This window comes from Atractosteus spatula, chromosome 22 (assembly GCF_055471065.1).
Source record: "Atractosteus spatula isolate fAtrSpa1 chromosome 22, fAtrSpa1.hap1, whole genome shotgun sequence".
In the NCBI taxonomy this organism is placed as follows: Eukaryota; Metazoa; Chordata; class Actinopteri; order Semionotiformes; family Lepisosteidae; genus Atractosteus; species Atractosteus spatula.
This window is the reverse complement of record NC_142727.1, coordinates 2340234-2358405: the sequence shown is the minus strand read 5'-3', so window position 1 is coordinate 2358405 and position 18172 is coordinate 2340234. Positions and strand designations below refer to the sequence as shown.

Here is an 18172-nt window from a genome sequence, read left to right as displayed (position 1 = left end):
CAGAAAGACACAGACACACACACACACGCCAGGGCCAGTTTACCCAGAAGCCAATTTACCCACCAGCATGTCTTTGGACCGTGAGACATGAGAAAGCAAGAGGTCTGTCATCAATAACATTTTTATTTTACACTTATTATTTTCATCTTTTGAACTCCATCAATGTTATGTACAGAAAACGAATTAAAAAAAAAAACTACAGTGACTCTACCACTCGACCAGTTTGGACCAAAGCAAGTGAACAAATAAAAATGTCCTTAAAATTGATATATGTATCTAATTTAGAGTGATTGTTGTGAACAGAGCTTTCAACACTTCAACAGTTTTTGCACCTTGCACACGCCGGCTCTAGTGCTGTACGTGCTGTTTCTCAAGTTGGTAATAAAGCCAGAGTTCTCAGAAAAAAGTCTGTACTTTGTCACGATAAGAAGGTCGAGTACAGACCAGAACCACAGTGGTTTATCAGACCACAGCTCATCGGAGTTTCTGCAGTGTTAAGCAGACTAGAGAGCACACGAGCACCCCCACCAGCAATGATGGTGCTGGAGCCACTGGGGTACAGAACCTCACCCCAGGTACACTAGCAGTGGGACTCGAACCCACAACCCACCAGCCGTGAGGACAAAGCTTTACCTTCTACACTGTGACGCCAATAAACCTGCCAGAAAGTCTTTGGACATGCGGGAGGAAACCGGAGCACCCAGAGGAAACCCACAAGCACTATGGGGGAACATGCAGACTCCACACAGACAGCACCGCAGGTCCGGAATTGAACCCAGGGCCCCAGCGCTGCCAGGCAGCAATGCTAACCACTGCACCACCAAGCCAACCAACCCAAAACTTATTACACTTAAATACTTGATCAACATGCACAAACATTCCTATTCTGGGATGTCATTATTCCACGCGAGTGATGGTTAGAACTACTTCCTGGAAAAACGACTAATGCATAATTGCGGGCTCATGCACTAAGGGATTTAGCAGCCTTCTCGGGGTAACCCCGGGGACGTAACTGTCAAGGATTAACAATAACTCCTTACACTTCTATAGCGCTTTTCTGGACACTCCACTCAAAGCTCTTTACAGGTCATGGGGAATCCCACTATCGCCACCAGTGTGCAGCCCCACCTGGATGATGCTCCAGTCCTCTCCCCACACACCAGCTCTCAGTGGGGAGGAGAGCAGAGTGATGAGGCCAGTTCAGAGATGGGGATTATTAGGAGGCCATGACTGGTAAAGGCCAGGGGGAAATTTGGCCAGGACACCGGGGTAACACCCCTACTCTTTTTGAGAAACACCCTGGGATTTTTAATGACCACAGAGAGCCAGGACCTCGGTTTTACATCTCATCTGAAGGACGGCGCCTTTTTACAGTATAGTGTCCCCGTCACTATACTGGGGCATTAGGACCAACGCAGTGGTGCTCCAGAGCTCATCTTCCTCGCGCTGTGTAAGAACCCCCCCACACACACATGGACGAGAGGAGGAAGTGAGTCATGTGTGACAGAGGTGTGTATCAGGCCCCTCTCAGCCAGAGAGCTGGAGCGAGGGTGCCGACCAAAACGCCCTTCGCCAGAAGTTTCGTTTTCTCCTCCCTCGGCCTCCCTCGGTCAGGGCTCCAGGCGGCAGGCAGAACATGTTTCACACTTGAAACGATCACAGTGCTGCCGGCTTGTGTCTTGCTGCTGGTTTCCTGTTTTTGAGGTCGTTGTTTGTTTGTTTTTTCTTCTTCGTTTTGGTGCAAACGATTTTGCAAAGCAGCTTTCCGAGTCTTGGCCTGCCGCACACAGCAGTTCTTCCACCTGCAGGACAACCTCCTCCGGTGAGCATCTGGCTTCATACGTGGCCCACCGGCGGCTGCTTGTTCCCTACTCCCGCCACCCTTTGTGTAAAGAGGTGCCCGCTCCCATCTGCTTTTTTAACTGCTTGTGCCACTGTGGATCTTGAAGACCTCTGCTGGGATGAAGGCGAGAATCAGATCTCCTTCGTGATCTTCGGCTCACGACCGAAGAGGCTCAGTTCCTTCAAGAGGGAGACACACCCTTAAACCCCAGAAGCCAGCTCTAAACGGAGTCCAGATTAGTACGGTCTTTTCTAACATACACAGGGATCCAACTGTACAATATATCCCAACTAGTGCGTTATACATTTCAGCACCCCTTGATTTTAATTCTACTACTTGTAGCAATGTAGCTTAAAATTTTGTCTGGCTGTGTTATAGCTTCCCTATATTGTCTCGAAGGTGAGTCAACACAAACAGCTCAGACCTTCTGTTTGTTTGTCTGGCCTTTCTTTAGGTCAGTGTTTTCTGCTGTGTATTCATAGTTTGTTTCCGATACCTTCCTGCACGTCTCGGCGTTTATCTGCATCCGACACCATCTGCAGGCGTCAAGCCAGCCGGGAATGACATCACACCGCTGTCCAGACAGACGGTCATTTTCTCGTCTGGGCATCCCAACTGTGCAAAGAGTCTGAGTGCAAAAACTGTTTCCTCTATTTTTCTTGGTAGCAGCAGCAGTCTTCTGTTTTCGTCAGCGTCCTTACCACTGCTGGCGTGGTGGGGTGGTACACCACAGTAATAAAAGAACAGCAAAACGTGTATCGATCAGATCAACGTTTCTCGTAAACAGGGTGCTTCATGTAATCAGCGCGATGGCGTGTATCAAGTACATCACAGATGAGTCAATTTAAAGATTCGGCAAGCTGCTTTGGGAAGAAAATTGTGGAAGCAAGCAAAATACTACCTAAATGTATTCCAAACGAACATTATTATTATTATGAGAGCACCAAAGACAAATTGCTTGGCAGAGAACGTGTTATAAAAACAGTTACTATTGCATTTTGAAGATCAGGTCGCATAACTGTGCCAGAAACAAAACTCTGTGGCTTGCACTTTTAACATAAAAAAAACATTTGATCAATGAATGATATTTAAAGGTGAAAATGCACATCTGAATAACTCTCGTACCAGCAGAAGTAAAACACGCTTTCAATATTCACATTTTGCACCTTAACTTCCTGTTTTTTTTGCTCGAATTATTTTGGTGTTTTGTGTTGTTTTTTTTTTTGTCGAGAGGGCTGTGGTTGGAGAAGTTTAAATTTCAAAAACAGAAGTTACAGCAGGTAGGGACAATTCAAATGAAAGCAGGCTAGAGTAGACGTTTACAAAACTGTTGTTTTCTCATGTATTTAGTGCAACATATTAGGTGCAGTTTATGGCTGTTTTTCCATTGAGAATGCCGAGAACTTCTCAGATGTATCCAGGGATATATTTATATTCGTCTAAAGACCAGCCTTCTACAACAGGCACCACTTTACACAAAGGGTGGCGGGAGTGTGAAACAAGCTACCCAGCTAGGTTGTTAAAACCAATTCCCTGGTTTCTTTCTAGAAAAGCCTGGACCAGACCCTTGGATCAATTAACTACTAGCTACTTAGCTTTTACATTATAACACGCTAGTATCCCAATGCAGGAGAAAATGGGGCACAAGACGTTTGCTGCCAGAAACAAGAATTGAATTTTTTGGCCATTTCAAGGTCAGTCATAGGTGTTTGTGTGTTTTCTAGGTGACTTCATCTAATTCCCCGCGGAAGAAAGTATCCGTGTTAAATCCCGAGTGAATCATACCCTTTTGCTCCATCGAATCACAGAGGCTTCGGGATTTCGAGCTGACCCTGGTCATGGAAATAGCTGTGTAGAGAGACAGTAAGCACGGATGGAAATAGTTGTGCTGTTGTTTAGCCCTGTTCCTCCCAAGACCTCTACCCACCCTAATCTGGTGTACCTGTCCCCACTGCTGCCCTCGCGCATTCAACCCTTTGCCCAGGAATTTTGCAGGTTTCAGTTGCTCCCGCTGGCAGACGGAGGTCCGAAATAAAGTGGTGCCTGTGGATGCCAATAGAAGCGTAGTCCAGTTTATTTCCCGCACGGACCCCCGAGTCGCTCCGAAACATACAATCAATCCGATACTGCAGTCTCTCGCCTTCGCGATAGCGTGGCTCCGAGCTGGACCAGTTCGTACGTGGACCCCCCGCCCAACATCACTGGCAACAAAACACTGTGGAGGCCGAAACAAAAGAGCTGCTGCGATTCTAGGGAAAACCACACCGCAGGTGGAGCAAGCAACTGAAGAGGAAACAGTGCCGGTACCTACCCCCCTGTCTGAAAACCACAGATAACACATCTGATGGAAACAGGCCTGTTACTCTAACGCCTGGCAAAAGCAAAGATCCTTAGCGACAAAGTGTAAAGCTTGAAATCTTCAGGGACCGACTCTTACATATTACAGAAAACAAAATCTTCGGTGTACATAGCGCCTTTAAAAGTGAGAGGAGACAGCAGGTTGACACAGTCACAATAAGGGTTTGGAATACAGTAGGAGAGCAAAGGGAGAGAGGCAGAGCCAGTTCAAAACAAAAACCCTTCTGAAGAAGAAGGTTTTGAGTCTTTATCTGAAAGAGCTCGGGGAAAGCTACTCTCTGATATCCTCAGGAATGGAATTCCAGAGTTCTGGGGCGCAGCAGGAAAAGCCCTGTCACCTGTTGAGTGAAGACGGGCTTGGGGGACCGATAGGAGACCAGAGTTAGAAGAGCGAAGGTGGCGAGGTGGGGAGTAGGACGATAGTAGCTCAGACAGGTACTGAGCTGCCTGGCCATGCAGAGCCTGATAGGTGAGCGGGAGGATTTTGAAGTCGACACGAAACCTCACGGGAAGCCAGTGCAAGGACTCCAGGACAGGAGTAATGTGATCACTTGCACTAGACTCTGGCTGCCAAATTCTGGACATACTGAAGACTGTTCAGTGTTAGATACCCCCAGTGAGAAGGACATTACAGTACTCAGTTCAAGAGAAGACAGTGTTTTACCAGCTTTTCAGCAACAGTTAGCGACAACAGAGGACGTAGTGCAGTTATAAATGTCAAACGGTGAAATGTCAAGCCTTGAAGATTTTACACATTACTGAGCACATCTTACTTTCATTGTGGTTTGAAATGCACTCATCAATGCTGATTCTTTCTAACCCCGAAATGTAAAAATAATAGCGCAGTTCCCCTTTAAATGTACATGGCGTTCAAGCATAACAGACTGCAAGAAGACTTATTTTGAGTCTTATTTTGACTAAAATTGTAAATGTTGGAGTTAGTTTGGGAATTGCAGTTTCATAAACCATTAAAAAGTGTCAAGATTCAAGAAGTGTATATGCAAAAACAAGGGTTAGATGGAGCCAGCCCTAGCATACAGGACAGTGCTAGGGACGCTGTACAATACAGTAGCGTACAGGACACTGCTGCCCAATGTACAGAACACTGTGGGTCCAGTGTACAGGACAGTACTGGTCCAGCATACAGGACACTGCTGCCCAATGTACGGGACACTGCAGGATCAGCATACAAAACACTGCGGGCTCAGCGTACAGGACAGTACCAGCCCAGTGTACAGAACACTGCAGGCTGAGCATATTAGACCAGCATAAAGGACACGTATTAGACAGTACTTATCCAGCGTACAAGACACTGCGGGCTCAGCATATGGGACAGCACCAGCTCAGTTCAAGCACTGTGTAAAAGCGGTTACCTGCTCCTGCATAAAGAGAGCCATTGAGCCATTTGCAGCCTTCGCATGACTGCAGGAGTAACAGATAAAGAGGGCTGATTCAGGGCTCATTCCACGCTGTCAGCAACTGACTAAGAAACCACTGGTCTCAAGATGGAATTCTCAAACTCCACCCGAGGGCAAATTGAGAACCTCTGTAGAATTATGGTTGCCCTGTTTTAAAGAGGACATTGCAGAAGGACGGTCAACTTCCAATTCACTTCACACAAGGCCAAAAGGGGATTCTGATTCAGGAAGTCCAAAGCCTCACGATTACTGCCAGAATTAACACACAGATGACTTTAAAATCAGCACTAAAACGCGGACAAAAGGGCGCAAGAGGGAACCGCATTGAGCACTGAGTGCAGGAGACCCCGCTTTACGCGAAGAGTGGTGGGGGTGTGGAACGAGCTAACCACCGTGCCCAGCCATACGCTTCGCCTCGCCTTCTTTCAGGAACCACCTGGGTGAGATCCCTGGATAAATTAGCTGCTGAAAGGAAACAAACTGCTAGGGCAAAGTGCCTTGCTCTCATTTGTAACCTCCTGGCATAGCAGAGCAAAGCCGTGCGTAAAACTTACCAGGCGTGACTGGGGGAAGCAGGGCGATGAACGAGTGACTGGCCGAGCACTGGAGTCTCAGGTCCTGCGAGGTGAGAGAGGGGTCACCAGACGCAGCTGACATCTATTAACACAGAAAGGCGAACTTTGAAGTTGATCTCACCACACTCAGCTGTCTGAACGCATGTGTGAGCTGGGGGGATGTGAAGCGTCTTCCCCTCTGCTTTCATTTCTCCAAAAATCAGCTGCCTTCTTCTGCAGGAGGGCCTACACAAGCACGCCTCTGTATATGCAAATACGAATAACTAATAATATTATTATTAATTTCAAGGTTATTAATTATTAATAATTGCCAAAAACAAAGCCAAATTTGTCCCACCTTGCAGAGCTAGATTTACACAGCATGAATCATTTTAACCCATGCATATGTTATACTTTTAAAAACAGTAAGAATTTTATGAGAAGAGAAATGGCAAATCTACTTCAATTATCCCACATGGGCCCTTAATTGCCTGTAACTAATCAACTTGTTGGTTTGGACTTTTATCTTCCGTCAGTCCTTGGTTTAAAAAAATCTCACAAGTTAACATTGATTTTTTTCTTTCCTCGGGGCTCAGAATGTTCAGACTTGTTTCTAGTCAAATTGCTCCCTTATTTTTTTACTAAATAGCGATTAGTAGGTGATCAGTGAATGAACAGACACAGGTGGGAACGATAGGATATCAAATGCCCAGCCAGTTTTTCCATCCATCCATTTTCTAACCACTATACTGTCATACAGAAGCTGTAATGTTGACAAGTCCAAATCTGTAATATTATGCTTAGGCCACTTTACTTGGGTTACTGTATGTCCAATATTCCCCAGTCTGATCTCATCAGCTCTCTGAAGCTTAGTAAAGCCGGAGCTGGTTAATACCAAGACCTTGAAGGTCTGGCTACTGCTGTAGTGGTGTTGGTAGACCAGTAGGGGGTGCTCTTTCCCCTGAACCGTGCCTCGTTTTTCTGTTGGGCTGTGTTCTGTGCTACAGATAAGCTACCAGCGTACAGGTAAAATAAATCCTGATTTAGTGTGCCTTGATTGCACGCTGTTAGGCCACAGTAGGTGTTTTCTTTGGAAAGGGGGTATAGACTTTCTTTGGGATAAGCACTCTGTTGCACTGCGATTGTCACGTCTTGTCATTTGCTGAACCACTTTATACCATACGGTGTCGCGGGAAGCCAGAGCCTACCCGGCAAGCAACGAGCGCAAGGCAGGGTACACCCTGGACAGGACGCCAGTCCATCGCAGGGCAATTGCAAGCCGATCATACATGGGGACAGTTTGGAGGCCACGGTAAAGGCCGAGGGGGGGAATTTGACCCGGACACCAGGATAACTCCCTACTCTTATCGAGAAACGCCCGGCAATCGCACTGTAATTGATTTGTTGTATATTTCTAGCACGGTTTTGCTGGTTTATAAAAAAAAATCAATCAAAGTGTAAAAAGCATCCCAGCAAGTAAAAAAAAAAGAAATAATGCACCCATTAATTTAAATAACAAGCAGCGCTCAGGGGGTAGAAATCATACAAAACCAAAGACCTAAACGGACAAAATGAACATCTCCGATTCCTGCTACAGCACACCTGCCAAGACGGAAACTAACAGCAGTCTGTGGTCATGATGAAACAAAAACACTTGCATAACAAACGAAACTGCACTTAGATAACAGCTACATAACTGACCACTGTGACTCGCAGTTCTCACCAGATAAGTAACGTGTGTTTATTGGGATGCAGCCGTTTGACACAAACACAGCACAGATGGAACACGCATGCAGCTTGTGCAGCGGAAAGATTCTTACTCATTTATAATGCTCTTGCTGTTATGCAAAAGGAATACTGAGCTGGAAACTAAATCCAAGCGCTTTCCCCCCCCCCCAGTTCAGAGTGCCGGAGCCTGTCTCACAAAGCACCGGGCGCGAGGCAGGGTGGGAAATAAATCACAGGGCAGGACACAGAATTCCGATAAATCCGCATGAAAAGAATTTACCATAAACGAATTACTGAAGCCGCAAAGCATATGGCAATTGTGTCCCAGTTATAGACACCTGTGAAGTCCTGTCAGCCTCAAGACTAGGTCCATTTGTCAGAGGACAAAGAATACAAACTTGTCTTCAGAGCTGCTATACTCAGATCCTCAGCCATCAGGCACAAATGTAAATGGACACAGCGCAAAGATCTGGACTGATACAAGTCGCCGCAATCAATCTTGAACAAAGCTGGCCCATAAGAGGCTCATTCCTGTACTTTTAGCTCAGATAGTTTAAAGTTTAAGAGTCTGAAGTAGAAATCACCGTGTTCAAAGCAACCTCTCCAGCAGCTACAGCAGAGCCACTCTAATTCCAGCAGCTACCGCCCTCAGTTTCACAGCACCTTCAGCGGCGAGCCCAGTTCCAAGGAAACCAGTCAGCCGGTGCAGTGCTACAGGGGACGACACAGTACTCTAACTGTCTGGTGAGCTGCACTTTCGAGCAGCGGATCAGCTGAGCCCTAAGAAATGTTTTCAACGACAAGCACGTTTGTACCTGTCCCAGTGTCCGGGAAGATTTAAGAACTGTCTGCCGGCAGAGAGCAGATTGAGCAGTTTTCCCAGCTGTGGTCAGCCTCTGCTCGGATAGTGAGCCAGCTGTACTCCCGACTCCCCCTTCTTCACCTGATTGCGGCTCTGAGGACGAGGAGCCAGAACAATTCTGTATTGCCACCGACACAAAAGACTCACACACTCCTCTAAACAAGTCTAAACATGACAATTGCAATACTTACACCTGGAGGCGACTGATGTTCACATAAAACGTGTCTTTCTCAGATTTGATCGAATGCGCCGCTGATAGTATCCTCGTCGACAGGTAACGGATTAGGCGCGAATGTCTTTGACAGTTTTTGGAGCCTTCTCTGCCGTGCAGGTGGGCTTCGTTTCTCCTCGCCCTTGTCGAAATTGGACTCTAGTTCACCAACGTGCAGCATGTCCGCAAAGCTCAACTTTAGACTTGGCCATTGTGTCTGGATACACAGCTAAAGGTGCCTCACTGTTGATACTTCCAGATTGGAAGGGTATAATTGAACATAATGTCTACAAATCACTATAAAGGAATACATATTCCAGACCGGGTGACCCTATTTTTTTCAATTTCAGTTTCATGTCAGCTAGCATGTGTAATAAAATCACCCAGCTTTTATGGCCTAGAAGAGTAGGTACACAAGTCATCCTGTACTGGGAACAAGGACAGGTCCATTCCGTGCTGAGAAAAGCAGAAAAGAAAGACCATTCACACCCGAAGAAGGCTTCACAGCCACCATATTGTGTTTCTTTTCTTCCTTTGCAGCCAACGCACGCTGACCCAGCTACCTACTTGAACTACCTGCCCTGTACTTGCCTGGTATGCCACTCCTGTTTCTACTCTTTGAAGAATTTGCAAAGACTGAAATGCGGAATAAAACAAACATGTACCGTGCGACCGTGTCTGCTTCCTGCTAGAAGCTGTGGACACACGGCACTGTGCAGTGGTCATCTGGATTCCCAGGAAAGCCAGGGTGTGCAGCCTGAGTGCTGGAGTGCCACCCCAGCGTCCTGACCAAATTCCCCCTGGCCTTTACCAATCACGGCCTCCTTATAATTCCTGTCTATGAATTGGCATCATCACTCTGTTCTCCTCCTTACTGACAGTTGACGTGTTGTGAGAGTACTGGCGCACTATGGCTGCCGTCGCATCATCCAGGTGGGGCTGCACATTGGTGGTGGCGGTGGGATTCCCCATTACCTGTAAAGAGCTTTGAGTGGAGTGTCCAGAAAAGCGCTTTATAAGTGTAAGCAATTATTATTATTATAACCACAGTCCAACGGGGCCGTCAGGTCACCCTGAAGTCAGTAGCTTGTTTTTTGGAAGGCTTGGAGCATGTCAGCTTCAGACTGGTTGAGTGCTGTAGAGGAGTGCTAGTTCTAGTTACCAGCACTTTTAATGTGCTTCCTCCAGCAGTAAAAAAAACACAATTGCTCCAACCCACCAAGCATTATTACATCCTGGCTGTGAAGGGTCACGTGCATCTCGTGAGATTGCAAATTAACGGGTCCTCACAGACATTTTAAACATTGGCATTTGGTTTCTTAACATTAATTCCCCTTTCCCCTTCACAAAACAGATGTGTAATGTGCACACTACGTGCAGTGAAATATACCTGATGAATGATGCCCAGGGCCACAAGGCCAATGCACATAATGTAGCAAAAAATACTCTTCTGACTCCATCCTGGCACCATCAACATGGCAGAGGAATCCCAGTTAACAGTAGGTGATGGACACCCAAATAAAAAAAATGATATTAAAAAACAATAATCACATAAATAGACATTTAATACCACTATTAAAGAATAACTGATACTCTGCATTATCGAAGAAATAACTTAAAATCCAAAGTTAAACATTTAAACTTAATCTGAGAATATAGCCCAGAGGGAAAAAAGGGACTTTAATCTTCATGTCTGCATTTCTTCCGAAAGAATGAGATGTTTCCCAGAATGGGCAGGCTGGAGAAGTTCTTAGGAATGCAAGTCATCGACGCATTAAACTTGAAAATCCAGTTCTGGAATGGGAGTTCAGAATCAATCTGTTGGCTTCAGACAGATCTGAGAGTGCAGTCATCGAGCCTGGTATTCTTCCAGGTTATGTGATCCACTGGGCATTTAGCTCTAAGCCAAGGGGGCTCTCTGCTGAAGCAGGTCCCGCAAGAGTTCAGTCCAGCGACAGCCCAGACACCGCTGACTCTGTGGGCTCAAGAGGCAGTCCCGCAATTCCCCGACACGCCCAGCAGAGGGCGCTAGCAGTGAGATTCTGCCACAGGCTCATGGTGTCGCAAGGGCTCTTCCAGGTAGTAGTCTTCATAGTCAGAGTCCTGGAGAAGAATAAACGAGAAGTGTTGTTGAAATTCTCATCATCACAGCCGTACAGGCTTCCAGGCATGTGCAACCAAGTCTCGGAACACCCTGCTGAGAAATGGGGCAGGTAGATAAGCGCCTACTTTTTTTTTTCCTTTCTCCACACTTTCAATTTCCATCCCTTTCTTAAAGGTTTATCTTGGTCTCATGTGTCCAGAAATCTTTGTTTCAAAACTCTGCTGGCTCATCTTTGAACGTCTGAGCCAAGACTGAAGCCTGTTGGAGGTGGTGCCGTGATCTGCTGTGCAAGTATGGCACTTCTGGATCGGACTCACTCGCTTTTTTTGTTGCCGATGTAACTAATGAATTCTGAGGTTCACAGAAACATGTCATCTGCTTACGGTGGACATGTCTCCATACGTATTGGGCAGTGCTTCAGCCTGCAGCATGACAATGACCCCAAAACACACACAGTCGAGGAGTTCACCAGAGAAAAACTGGAAAATCGAAGACTGGCCGAGACGATCTCCAGATTTAGCTCTGGCTGAGCAGCTTTTTACAAGCCAGGGAAAGACAACTGAAGTAGGAGCACCCCTAGAATCGACAAGAACTCCCAGTGGTGGCAGCAAAGCATCTCACAAGGAGTTTGGTTGAGCAGAACGGGGCACAGACTTTGTGCGGTTTGGGCCTCAAAGGGACGTGACCCCAAATACTGACATTCGCTCCCAGAAATTGACTTACAGTGAATCTGTCTCAACACCTGTGGCCACTTGACATCACTGGGTTGAATTCAAAATACATTCTACCAGAATAAAAGGACGTGATGTAATGTATGCATAGTATGGCTTCGAAAATAAAGTCTATTTTATAGTCATTCATATTAATCTCATGATCACCAATATGGATTCCTTAAAAACAAGCAGTAAAATGTAAAAATAACAGCTGTTACTTTTCAGTCCCAGTGCTTTTGAAGAGCACTGTCCATGTTCAACAGCTTACAGCTCTGCACCCCAGGACAGGCACTGGTAGTACATGGGGCGGAGCGGTGGCTCTGTGGCTCAGGATCTGCGCCTGTGGCTGGAAGGTTGCCGGTCCAAATCCCGCGGCCGGCAGAGGAATCCTACTCCATTGGGCCCCTGAGCAAGGCCCTCAACCCCAGCTGCTCCAGGTGCGCTGTACAATGGCTGACCCTGCGCTCTGACCCCAGGCTTCTCTCCCTGTCTGTGTGTCTCATGGAATGGGAGTTCAGAATCAATCTGTTGATTGAGCTGGGGGTATGTGAAAAAGACGAATTCCTAACGCAAGATATCATATATGGCTAAAGTGATCTTATCTTATCTTAATAGAGATAGGGGAGAAGACTGTACCTGAAAGCATTTGGAGCAGCACCATGCAATTCTCTCCTTCAATGTAGGCTTCTTGGGGGCCGTGTCCTCTCTGTCAATAAAATAATAAAGCACTTCTGGTAAACAGTAACTCAGAGGCGGTGTTAGGGAGTGGACAGAGTGTCCGTCTCCAAGCTGGTGTTAAGGAGTGGAGGGAGTGTCTGTCTCCAAGCTGGTGTTAGGAGTGGACAGTGGAGTGTCCATCTCCAAGCCAGTTTTAAAGGGTCTCAGAGCCTCACCTGTCCATCACCTCGATGGGACACGCTTTGGAATCCCGGCTCTTGCCCTCTCCACAGCCGAACCTGCTGCAGCACATCCTGCCCAGCTGCACCAGGAGGATCACGGCGGAGGGGAAGAGCACCAGCACCACCAGCGCGAAGAAGCTCGTGAAGCGCAGAGAAGTATCTGTGGGAAGAGAACTCCCCGTCATCCCAGTTTCCCCTCCCAGTCCAGAACACACCTCCACAATTGACTGCCGCAACAGGAATCTCTCCTATAACTCCTATAATAATAATTATAACTGATTAAACTTATAGACCACATTTCTGGAAACGCCACTCAAAGCTCTTAACAGGTAGTGGGGAATCCCACTGCCACCACCAATGTGCAGCTCCATCTGGATGATGTGCCAGTACACTCGGGAGGCCAGGATTGGTAAAGGCCAGGGGCAAATTTGGCCAGGACACCAGGGCAACACCCCTAGTCTTTTCAAGAAACACCAGATTTTTAATGACCACAGAGAGTCAGGACCTTTTGTGTCTCATCCAAAGGACCCGTCCCCATCACTATACTGGGGCATTAGTACCCACACAGACCACAAGGTGAGCACCCCCTACTGGCCCCACTAACACCTCTTCCAGCAGCAGCCTTAGTTTTTCCCCAGAAGGTCTCCCGTCCAGGATAACCAGCTCTGTCACCGCAGGGGCAATCACAGTGCAACAGCTCTCGCCCTCACGGCTTACGAAACAGCACAGTGCCAAACTACAGCTGGGAAAGCAGGTCTCTCAGGGGCACCGCGCCACGGAGGGACCGGAGGGAGCCCACGGCGCCTCTCACCCTGGCGCGTGACGGTCAGCACGGTCTGCGCCGGATTGCCGTGGACGTCAGGGGGGTTCCGGACGACGCAGCTGAAGGTCCCGTTGTCGGTCAGGGAGAGGTTCCGCAGGCTGATGGAGGCGTCCCCGCCGGGGATGTCCCCCACCCAGGTCACCCTGTCCTTGAAGCGCCCCTCAGTGGGGGGGTAGGGGATAGACTGAAAGTGAAACAGCTGAGCGGGACAGAGAGAGAGAGAGAGAACCAGAGAGGGGGGGTCAATCGACTGAACACCAACCAAGAGTCTGCGCAGTGGGCGCCGGCCAGCGTCGTCCACCCCCCGTCCTCTGCACGCGGTGTTCCCGAGACGCGGGCGGGGACGCTTGGGCAGGCAGCGGGCAGGCGGGTGGAGATGAAACTCACAGACCGGGGAAACACAGCCTGCTCCCCGGATCGGGAATTCAGGATAAGGAATGCCGCAGCCACGAAACGAGAGCACAAGTCGGAGAACGCCAAGACGGGAGCACAGACTCAATGACTGAGCAGGGAGGCGCCGTGGCAGCCGCTAAGGTATACCCGGTGAACCGGCAGGTTGAGCAAGGGCCCAGCCAGCTGCCGCTGCGCAGACCCGCGCTCCCGCGGGGGGGGACAAGACGCCGTCGGCCTCTCTGGACCCTGCAGGCCTCCGATCGCCCCCCCCATTTCAGGAACTCCCCGCTGAGATTTCCCTGCTGCTTTTACTCTTGCAGAGGGGCTCTATTCCCTATTCCTGCAGGCGGAGGGGTTCTGTACTGGGAGACAGAGGCTGAGGGACTCGAAGGCGGCAGCAGGGGCAGATTAAGAGCTGTACTTGTGCGCCACTGCCCTCCTGTGGCAACCTGAAGAACAACCCAGAAAAACACGAGAAGAAAAATCTCATTTATAGGCTTCTTCTCATCCCAGAGGATGCCTAGGCACTTGACTTTCAGTAAGGGACAAGTCGGTCACACTCTCACATTATTAACGCCCATTTCTTACCAATTAGCAGTGAATGGACTTGAAACATCATCCATAGGCTGTATATGTGTGCGTACGCAGCACTACATTAAATCCACTATTAACAGCAAAATTAAAAAATTAAAAGCAATACGAAAACTAACCAATATTAAAAGCAATTAAAAAAAAAAGCAGTATATTAAATTCACCAGCCATGAAGAAGAGCTTGTGGAACAATACCAAGCACACAATGGAGCAGGCACAAACACAACAGTACTGATGCAGCCCAGTCTTGGGGCATCTTAGTCGGGGGGTGGCGTGGTGCACTCACGGACTGCGAAGGGCCCCCGCTCTCGGGCCGGAAGGACCAATCGACGGACAGCAGCTTGGCCCCGCGGACACTGGACCAGAAGGTGCACTTCAGGGTGGCCTCTCTCCCCTTGACGCCCACCACTTCGGGGGGGGCGCTGACCTGTATGGCCACCCCTCCGCCCGCAGCTGGGGGGGAGAGAGAGAGAGTGTCAGGACAGCGGGGCTGGTACCCGCCAGGACCTGCGGGACGAGGCACAGCGGCTGGGGACTCGAGGAATCATCTCTCAGAGGGAATGAAAGAGCCAAGAGGGACAGGGTTCGAGTCTAGGCAAGGCTCCAGCCTGGAAAGAGTGACATGTTTCTGTGGCCAGGCTGCGGTCACGGAGCCTGTCCTCTCTGGACAGCCAGGTCTGCCTGTGTCCTGTTTCAATGTCCAGACTATGGTCACGGAGCCTGTCCTCTCTGGACAGCCAGGTCTGCCTGTGTCCTGTTTCAATGTCCAGGCTGTGGACACTGAGCCTGTCCTCTCTGGACAGCCAGGTCTATCTGTGTCCTGTTTCTATATCTAGGCTGTGGTCACTGAGCCTGTCCTCTCTGGACAGCCAGGTTTGTCTGTGTCCAGTTTCTATATCTAGGCTGTGGTCACTGAGCCTGTCCTCTATGGACAGTCAGGTCTATCTGTGTCCAGGCTGTGGTCACAGAGCCTGTCCTCCCTGTGTGATTGTCAGGATCTGCTTCTCCTTCCTGTCTTTGCCTCTCACTGGCGTGTGTTGTCTTTTTAGGGCTCAGTAGCGTTCCAGTTGGAGCTGCATTTGTCCCACTGTAGGGCTTTCCCAGTCTTGGTCCTGGTGACCAACACACCCGAGTCAATTATTTTAACTCTCGAGCTGTTTTCAGCTCCTAAATAAGCAGTAGAAGGCTGCGTTTCTTAATTAACTTTAAAAAAGGCCAGCCTTTGAGAAGAAAGAAACGAAACTTGGACCGAGCGATCCTCTGTTCCAGTTAAAGATGTAAGCAAAGAGCTGAGCTGTAATGAATAGCAGCAGGTGTGTGGGGGTACCCAGGAAAAGATTTGGGGGTCCACTGGTTAAGACTGCATCCTCCTTTTCCTTTGCCCTTTTGCTACACGACAAAGCGATCCTGGAGCGGTACGATTTCCTGACATTTGAAAACCCACACGGCTGAGGGTCCGCTCTCGCCCGTTAAATTTCGCCAAGTTAATGGATCCTAGAATCTCACCGAAACATTAACCAGCACGCTGAGGAGCTGAGGAATTTCGTAATTTCACGCTGAAATACAGAACAATGCTGCTGTTTTTTTTCTTCTTGTTTTCGGCTTTTCAGCGTGGAATTACTTTCTGCCTGTTCCCACACACCCACGTCACGCGAGGACCGTGACTAAACGCAGAGGCTTCGCAGAACCTTTTTCCCCCTTCATGAGCAACTTATTTCACGAAAGCACAGGGCAGCTATCTGCAGGGCTTTAATCCCAACCGTTCTTCATATCACAACAGTTTCAGCCATGAACAGCTGTAACCCCAGTTCACCCTCCTCATTCAGCGCTTCTAACTGTGCAGCTGTATTTGCAAAACTTGTATTTAACATCGAATAATATAAACAAAGAAGAAAAGGTGCCTAGAAAAAGTTATTTTAAAAATTACAAATCTGAACACTTCTTTTTATGTACATCAATTGCTTTCTGCCCTTTTCCGTTAAGTTTTTAAGTTCAAGGAATATTGCATTTTCATCTTGTGAGTATTAAAGGAGGGAGTAATATCAGACCGTTTTGTTTTGTGAACAAACTAGAAAACTATTTCCATGTTACATACGGCAAAGTATAGCAACATATCAAACTCCTTAAATCAAGCACTGACGTTTAAGTGACGTTTAACAACTTTGTAACAAATACATTTTTCAGTTTCAGAGCGCACATAAATAAGAAAACCACAGGCATAAATCGTCTGGTTCAGATTTAAATCTAGAAAGTGTTTAAGAGCACAAAGCCTATGAACAATGTTAACAGTTCTTTCATTACTCTTATTTGGAAGGTAACTGACTCTTCAGTTTCCTACACAGGTGTGGCGCAGGCGCAATAATTCCAGAAGCCGGTCAGATTTTGTTTAAATGTATTTATTTTAACGTTTAACGCACTTTTTACAGCAGTTGACTGATACAATGAAACCCTAATGTGTGTACACAGCGCCATAAAACCTTCCAGTTCGCCGAAGGACAATATTTGTACAGGCACTCAAACAAACACCATAGAGTCGTATATTAATTTTGTGACACTCCGCAAGCTTCTAACAGATACCAATAATGCCATAAACATGAATGCCAGGCCAGGTTTCTTTTGATCATGATGTAATGATTTATAAAAGTGTCAAAACTGGCGAAACTTTTTTTTTTAATTTAAGGTAAACAACCGCCGTCCGATTTCGCTCAGCTGCCAAGGCTGTAAAATGGCAGAGAAATAAAGAAAACACTTCAAACTCACCAAACACGAGAAGAAAACAGCGTAATAATACATCCGCCTGGGGTGTCAGGCACCCCATCTCCTTTTAAAAGAAAAACAAAGAATTTCGACCGGAGAAAAACAAGAATTACGAGCTCGGTCTCCGCTGACCAGCCTCCATATTGTTTTCTGTGGTTGTCTTCCTGTCAGACAGGTGTATCAGGAAGACAAAAACGTTTCTCCCTGCCACCCGTACACACCTTAAGGTCGGAGAAGATCAGGAGCTGTTTTTTTTTTTTGTTTAAAACGCAGAAGTTAAAAAAAGTTAAAAACACAATACCGCTTCAGGGGTTCTAATACAAGTAGAAGAAAAGGCCAGAATTAGTTTAACTTAGTTTAAATTAGATGTTTAAAGACATCCAGATAATACAAACAGAACTCAAGGATCTGTAACAATTAATAAAACCGGACCTTTGCGTTAAATTAATACAACTTGTAACTGCTGTTGATTGAGAGCCAATATTTCATTTTTTTTATCTTTATTGCTTTGGCGTGTTTGGGTTCTTAAAATCGGGATGAATACGACGGTAATCAAATCATGATTCTGAGATTCAAAAGCTCAGAATAACAAATGCTAAAGACCTGCTTTCTCTGTGCTGTGCTTTCAGCTGTGTTGAGGTTTTGTGTCTCGGTAGACAAGGCAGGCCCTGTACTGCTGGTATGATGCCCAGCTGAAACGCGATATCCGATATGCCAGCTCACACAGGTGCAGGTTACATAACAACTACTTGTGTTTGCTGCAGTAGAATCTTTCAACAAAAGATGCATCAGAACTGTAGAATGAAAGAGAATTATATGGTTAAATTTAAATCCCGGTCAAATTAAGACGAAGCAAAAATTACACTTTTTTTTTTTACATTTACCGTAAAATACCTACAGAGTAGGTTTGATGTAACT

General features: G+C 47.2%; 1 protein-coding gene across 1 annotated transcript; it reads right to left on the bottom strand.

Moving 5' to 3' along the window:
* Nucleotides 1–10520: 10520 nt before the first annotated feature.
* Nucleotides 10521–17390, bottom strand: mpzl3 (myelin protein zero-like 3). Its single transcript, XM_088939838.1, has 6 exons — nt 17258–17390; nt 14784–14950; nt 13502–13712; nt 12685–12850; nt 12428–12497; nt 10521–11077 (listed from the first exon to the last, which is right to left on the bottom strand). Exons 1-6 carry the CDS (start codon nt 17313–17315, stop codon nt 11003–11005), a joined length of 747 nt encoding a protein of 248 aa, XP_088795964.1. The 5' UTR covers nt 17316–17390; the 3' UTR covers nt 10521–11002.
* Nucleotides 17391–18172: the final 782 nt, after the last annotated feature.

Excerpts from the sequence above, each read along its gene's own strand:
- mpzl3 (XM_088939838.1), bottom strand. The coding sequence starts at position 17,315 with ATGGGGTGCCTGACACCCCAGGCGGATGTATTATTACGCTGTTTTCTT. Across the intron at positions 14,951-17,257 it reads CTGTTTTCTTCTCGTGTTTG|CTGCGGGCGGAGGGGTGGCC; the intron begins GTGAGTTTGAAG and ends TCTCCCCCCCAG. Across the intron at positions 11,078-12,427 it reads GCTGCTCCAAATGCTTTCAG|GACTCTGACTATGAAGACTA; the intron begins GTACAGTCTTCT and ends ATTCTTCTCCAG.